Source organism: Drosophila miranda, chromosome 4 (genome assembly GCF_003369915.1).
Source record: "Drosophila miranda strain MSH22 chromosome 4, D.miranda_PacBio2.1, whole genome shotgun sequence".
Classification (NCBI taxonomy): domain Eukaryota; kingdom Metazoa; phylum Arthropoda; class Insecta; order Diptera; family Drosophilidae; genus Drosophila; species Drosophila miranda.
Window position 1 is genome coordinate 10545377 of NC_046677.1, and position 6791 is coordinate 10552167.

At 43.8% G+C, this 6791-nt stretch overlaps 2 protein-coding genes across 2 annotated transcripts; one reads left to right on the top strand and one right to left on the bottom strand.

Moving 5' to 3' along the window:
- The first annotated feature begins 3270 nt into the window (after nt 1-3270).
- On the top strand, nt 3271-5250 carry LOC108163556 (telomerase Cajal body protein 1 homolog). The gene is made up of 3 exons (XM_017298921.2): nt 3271-3379; nt 3445-4303; nt 4359-5250. The coding sequence occupies exons 1-3, from the start codon at nt 3328-3330 to the stop codon at nt 5197-5199; spliced, it is 1752 nt and encodes a 583-aa protein (XP_017154410.1). The 5' UTR covers nt 3271-3327; the 3' UTR covers nt 5200-5250.
- LOC108163557 (actin-related protein 2/3 complex subunit 4) lies at nt 5237-5969 on the bottom strand. Its single transcript, XM_017298923.2, has 2 exons — nt 5373-5969; nt 5237-5316 (listed from the first exon to the last, which is right to left on the bottom strand). Exon 1 carries the CDS (start codon nt 5878-5880, stop codon nt 5374-5376), a length of 507 nt encoding a protein of 168 aa, XP_017154412.1. The 5' UTR covers nt 5881-5969; the 3' UTR covers nt 5237-5316; nt 5373.
- Between the last annotated feature and the right edge of the window lie 822 nt (nt 5970-6791).

Sequence of the window (6791 nt, forward strand, 5' to 3'; positions counted from 1 at the left end):
CCAAATACATATGTACATGTTTACATACATTTAAACGAAAATAAAAAATATTTAACTAAAAATATCAAAATTGAGAAGTATTTTTTGAAGGATAGTTAGGGGAAAACATAATTATATGACTGGGGAAAAAGTCCTTGATAAAGACTGCATCAGGTTTTTTTTTTCGAGCCATGCAACACACCGATCGGAGTACAAAAAAAATATCCCTGATCCTTGAAAATACACTTGACCCTTGACATTTACTTTATTAAGGATGTTCGCAAATAGCGAAGAAAATTAAATTTTTTGCTGGTCAAGGATCCTTGTTCCTTGATAAGGACTCAACCGAATCAAGGATTTTCACCCGATCACAAAAAGCCTTAGCACGCCCAGATCGGGGCACAAATCGGACAAAATTAAATAATAAAATCCTTCGTCCTTTATAAGGACTTCATTAAGTCAGGGGCATTTTTCCGATCACAGGATGCAGTGGCACGTCCCGATCGGGCCTCAATTAACTGAGAAAACAAGATTTATGTATATGTCTGGAGAAAAAATCATTGATCCTTGATCCTTGGTCCTTGATAAGGACTTCATAAAATCAGGGACATTTTGCCAATCACAGGAAGCCGTCGCACGCTCAGATCGACCCATAAATGGCGGAGAAAACTAATATTTTTGATCCTTGATGTCCTTGGTCCTTGAAAAGGACTTCATAAATCAGGGACATTTTAGAGGATCCCAGGAAGCCGTCGCACGTCCCGATCGGACCGCAAATAAGGGGGAAAACAAGATATGTATATCTATTGAAAACGCCATTAAACCTTGGTCCTTGATAAGGACTCCATAAAATCAGGGACATTTTTCCGAACATAGGAAGCCGTCGCATGTCCTGATCGGGCGACAAATAACGGAGAACATAAAACTGGCTTGTAACTGGCTTTAAAAATATAGTTCAAGAAATCACAGATGGGGGCGCCACCGTACATAAAAAAAAAATCGCGTGAAATGGCCAAAATCTGGATGGGATACCAGGCGAACAGAAATCAGCAGAAGGTAACTGAATTTTTTAAATGCTTGGTCCCCCAAAAGTATGCAACATTTTTTTTGCATTTGCTACAGTTGCTTGCTGATGATTTCTGTTCGCCTGGTATCCCATCCAGATTTTGGACATTTCACGCGAGTTTTTTTTTGTACGGTGGCGCCCCCATCGGTGATTTCTTGAACTATATTTTTAAAGCCAGTTACAAGCCAGTTTTATGTTCTCCGTTATTTGTCGCCCGATCAGGACATGCGACGGCTTCCTGTGTTCAGATAAATTTCCCTGATTTTATGGAGTCCTTATCAAGGACCACGGATTAATGGAGTTTTTAATAGACATACATATCTTGTTTTCTCCCTTATTTGTGGCACGATCGGGACGTGCGACAATTTCCTTTGGTCAGAAAAATGTGCCTCATTTAATGGAGTCCTTACCAAGGACCAAGGATCAAGGGTATTTCTTCAGACATACATATCTTGTTTTCTCCCTTTTTTGTGGCCCGATCGGGACGTGCCATGATCCGCCGTGATCAAAAAAATATCCTTGATCCTTAGGAAAGGACTCTAACAACCCCCTCCATCCATATTTAGTTTTCTCGGCTATTTGTGGGCCGATCTAGGCGTGCGATGGCTTTCTGTGATCGAAAAAATGTCCCTGATTTTATGGAGCCCTAATCAAGGACAAAGGATTAAGGACTTTTTTCTCCAGACATATATATCTTGTTTTCTCCGTTATTTCAGGCCCGATCGGGACATGCCACGGCCCGCCGTGATCAAAAAAAAATCTCCTTGATCCTTCGGTAAGGACTCCAACAACCCCAACCATACATACATATTTAGTTTTCTCCGATACTTGTCAAGCGATCCAGCATGCGATGACTTCCTGTCATCGAACAAATTTCCCTGATTTGATGGAGTCCTTATCAAGGATCAAGGACATTTTCTCCAATCAAAAATATTTAGTTTTCTCCGCTATTTTTGAACCGGTCTGGGCGTACCACGCCGTTTTGTAATCGGGATTATTTCCCCGATAAAGGATATAGCAAGGATGATTTGTCAATAATTTTATTATTCTTAACTTAGCTTAGTATAAATAAATAAGCACTTGCTTAGTGGCAAACATTTGTATCTACTATCTAAATATATGGACGCGTATATCCTCAAAAATCTAACAACAACGAGATCTTTCCAGAATCTTGAAGTCTGCGTAGCCCCTCCCTTGGTTGCCTTAGTCAAAGTCCTAGTTGTCGATGACAAGGTCGAAGGATGACGAAGGCTCGGATCTTGCAAGGGGTGCGATTCCGTCCTGCTGGGATACGATTCTGTCTGGCTGGGATACTTTAATAGGACTCCTACGGAGGGGGGAAATCGGATACGACTCGGTTTGTGGCAAAGCGTAGGGTACATAAGTCCTCTGTGAAGGAAGACATGTTTTAAAATATATCCAAAATTATATATTGATTAACTTACGCGTCTCAAAGCTGAAGCGCAGCGTTTTATTCGGCGGCGAATGAATGGTGGCCAATATTTACCGAGGGCGTGAACCAACAATTCCGCCGTGGATCGCTGGTCCCTGGTAATAGCTTTAGAACTCTAACTGGCGAGGTAAGAGGAGGGGATCGCCAGAGAGGGTCTGAGCCAATAACCTGAGGGAATAACAAAATATGAGAACAACGAAAAAAATAGTCAATGGAAAAGATGAATAGGGGAAACAAGGAAAACTTACCTAGTCAATGATAGGAATCCAGGATGAGGTAAGCCGGGGTGCAGGTGGGAAGGCGATGTCAGTAATAAAAGGATATCAAGGATATTTTCATCCGGTCTTCTCCATTTCTCCATCCGGGAGAAATCTTCTCGGGAAGATCCTTGGAAAAGATTCAATAAGATAATTCGACACGCCTAATGGCGAGTTCTCCGCCACCCGACAGGAAAAATATCCTTGGTCCTAAATTTCCTCCTGATATCCTTGATCCATGGATAGGACTCCAAGGCGTGCGATGAACATCCGTCAGAACATCCTTCTTTTCTCCGTTATTTGTGGGCCGATCTGGATTTCTGGAAAAAATCTTCTTGCCATGCCCAGATATGCCCATGAATAGTTAATATATGTATATATTTTATATTTGTATAGCGCCACAATTAGCCAGCGGCCACTTATGGAACGTTTATAAAATTCTACCCTACCCAGTACTGCTTGTTTGGTATTTTCAGCGCCTTAGTGTGCAGTCCTATAAAACCAAGACCCGGCAACCCAACCCTCTCTACATCACACACCATGCCGCTTTCTTAGCTTGTATCGGGCACGCGATGTCTGTATTATTTTTGAACACTGGCGGCAATAACAATGCGATGGATGATTGTAAGTGGAATTTTAAATGTTGATGATTGTTTTTATAACTTTAAAACCAACAAAAACCTTTACAGCGGCTTCCAATCTAAGCACCAGCATGTGCGACGTGGAGGAGCAGGACTTATCTGCAGCGCTGTTGAATAACAACGTGAGTTTCAGCAGCACAATGGTGACATCAAGCGAGGATTTGTCGTTCAGTTTAACCGAGGCGGAGATTTGCAAACTGAAGAAAAAATTTGATGCTAGCACCAAGCCCAATGAGGACATGGATGTGTCCATTAACGTGGAGGAGATCAGCGTACAGGAGGAAAGCAGCATGCATAAGGAGATCAGCGTGCAAGAGGAAAGCAGCATTCAAGAGACGAGCAGCGTGCAGGAGGAAACCACGCTGGAAGAAGACACAAGTATGCAGGAGACCACACTAAATGAAGAATCCACTTTAGAGGAGAGTGAATCCGTCATAAACCTCGAAGACACCATAGACGATCCTGAAATTCAGCCGATTGTGCCGGAAAGCAATCAATTGATTGTGTTGGACGTTAACAAGCCGGTTGTAGCCAACGAAAACGAGCCGTTTGTGACAGAGAAAGCCACAGAGATTGTGGCAGTGGAAGCTGAAGAGGTTGCTTCACTGGAGTATTTCAAGAATAAACTTATAGAGGTAGGGCGGCGTTGCTGGAAATCTTCAGCCGAGGCTCAGCATTACACTAAAGGCTGCTATTGGTCGCCCGATGGCACCTGCCTGCTAGTTCCTATCCATTTGGATGGAATGCACGTCATGGAACTGCCCCCGGACCTGTACACCGCCACAACAGTGGCGCAGGAGCGCGGCCTCACTAATCTTGTGCCTGCAGTGCACGTGCCCGAAGGTGGCACTGTCTATGACTGCGTGTGGTATCCGCATATGAATAGCCAGGAACCAGATAGCTGTTTGTGAGTACATCGATTCCTTCTACAAGGCAATATAATGCATAGTTACCTCCTTTAGCTGGCTCGCCACACGGCAACACGAACCCATTCACATGTGGGATGCCTTCGATGGGAAGCTGCGGTGCAGTTACAGTGGCTATGATGCCGTGGACGAAGTAATGGCCGCCATATCCTTGGCTTTCTCCCACGATGGCCAGCAGATCTATGCGGGCTATAAGCGATGCATTAAAATCTTCGACACAAGCCGTCCTGGCCGCCTCTGTGACGATTATCCAGTAAAGTTTGCTATCTCATGCATTGCGCAGACCACAGAGCACCACAATACCTTGACTTGCGGCAACTGGCATGGCTATATCCAACACTTTGACCTCCGTTGCAGCCCCAAGCAGGGACCGCTCTTCACGCTGGGTGGCCACAAGGGAGGGATTACCCAACTAAAGTACGCCGAAGGTTCTGCGGGATGGCAGCTGTTCAGTGGCGCTCGAAAATGCCAAAAGCTGCTGCAGTGGGACATGAGGAACTACAAGAAGCCCTTGGAAGAGTACCAGCGCAATGTGGAGACCAATCAGCGCATACAATTCGATCTGACGCCAGACCTGGGATGGCTGGCCAGCGGCGATACGCAGGGTGCTCTGAACGTCTGGGATATGAACGGCGATGGAGAAGTATCTGCTCTTCCACTCCACAACGACTGCTGCAATGGAGCTAGTTTCCACCCGTCGCTTCCAATCTTGGCCTCTAGCTCGGGGCAATATCATTTCATTGGCAGTGATGATCGTGTCAATGACAGCGTTCTGGATTGCACAGGAGCAGTGGAGCAAGAGCAGCCGAAGGAAAAGCCACAAGAAGTGATCTATGAGAATGCCGTGGTGATGTGGTGGTGCGGCCCAAGTCTGTGATTGGTCAGTGCCCCAGAATGTTTTTAATAAATTGAGCTAATATTTAAAAAAGCCGTCTTTATTCTTGAATCCACTTGGAAATACTAAATGCGTGAGTGCATACCTCTGTGTGTCCACCTGTGAAGTAAATCCATCGATTAGGGTCTCTCAAACTCAACAGGAACTCAACTCACCCTAGAACCGCTTGAGGAACTCCTCAGCGCATGTTCGAGCCCTGGCGTTCACTGCCAGTTTCATTTCGCTGATTTCCTTGTCGATCTCCTCCATGAAACTAATCACAAAGTCCACCAGTTTGTGCTTGTACATCTGCTCCGTGTGACAGTTAGTGATGAGGAAGCTAATGTCGTAGCCCTCGATGGGCTTCCGGCGCAATATGGCGAAGGATTCGGCGCGGCGCATCATGAACCTCGTGAACTTGTGGCACAGTATCTTCTCGATTTCGTCCGCCTGCTTCACGGCAATGCTCACCCGCACCGAGTTGATCGACGGCTCAATCAGAACCTTCTCCCGCTCGTTGCGGGACACCACAATGGGCGTGAGCACCAGCTCTTTGCTGGAGCATATCTCCACCTCCGGCTTGTTGTGACGCTCCACCACTTGGGAGGGGAAATCTTGCAGGCACATGGCGGCAGTGAGCGAGTGCCGCACGGCGGTAAGATAGGGTTTCAATGTGGCGGCCATTGTGTATGCTTATTGTTGCTAAATCGTTTAATTCACTTTTTTTCTGCGATTTGTTGTGAATCATAACCAGTGTGACCGCGGACTTACTGATAAAATATGGTCCGACCCTCATAAATATACCGAAACATACCGTCTCATTTAAAAAATATGCCGTAAATATACTGACGAATTTAAGTTCTGTTTTACATATTCCTGGTTTTTTATCTTCCGCGGAATATTACTAGCTATATAGAACATTTAGCCATGCCCACATAATTTAAACCGATTAATGAATCAATTTTTTACTTGACTGGCTTGTTTTAAATACTTGCTTTTATTGCATTTTGCGTAAAAAAGGTTTTAGCGAAAAAGGTCAAAAAAATGAAAAGTAATAAAACGTAAGAGAAAAATCGTTCCAATTGCTCAATTTCTTTATTCCGTTGAATAATGCTGCCTAATTAAAACCCTCAGTTCTGCCCACATAATTTTATCCGATTAATGAATCAATTTTCTACCTGATTGACTACTTTTAAGTACTCTCTTTTATTGTATAGTGTAGAAAACAAGGTTTAAAAAAAGGTCAACAAAAAAAACAGTGGCAACGTAAGTGAGTATGGAATGCAACCGGAGTTTGGGCACAGGTATACCCTATTTCGTTGATATATATAAAGAAACTGTTTTTCCAAGCTGTTTTAAAATGTAATTAATATAGAAATGATCTCAGATTGTTATGTTTTAGACATATTAATGCATATGATTAGGGTCTTGTAAATATATCTCGATCCCGATACCCATTCTTGGTTTCTGTAAGAAGACCAAAACCTTCAAAATATCGTTGAAATACCTTTAAAACAGAAACTGACTAGTTTTGGCCTCTATTGGTGCATTAGATGACAAACATTCTCTCAGTTCTATAATATCCATTCGCCAGG

Coding starts and splice junctions, on each gene's coding strand:
- LOC108163556 (XM_017298921.2), top strand. CDS start 3,328: ATGTCTGTATTATTTTTGAACACTGGCGGCAATAACAATGCGATGGAT. Junction 3,380..3,444: donor TAACAATGCGATGGATGATT/GTAAGTGGAATT, acceptor AAACCTTTACAG/CGGCTTCCAATCTAAGCACC. Junction 4,304..4,358: donor CAGGAACCAGATAGCTGTTT/GTGAGTACATCG, acceptor TACCTCCTTTAG/CTGGCTCGCCACACGGCAAC.
- LOC108163557 (XM_017298923.2), bottom strand. CDS start 5,880: ATGGCCGCCACATTGAAACCCTATCTTACCGCCGTGCGGCACTCGCTC.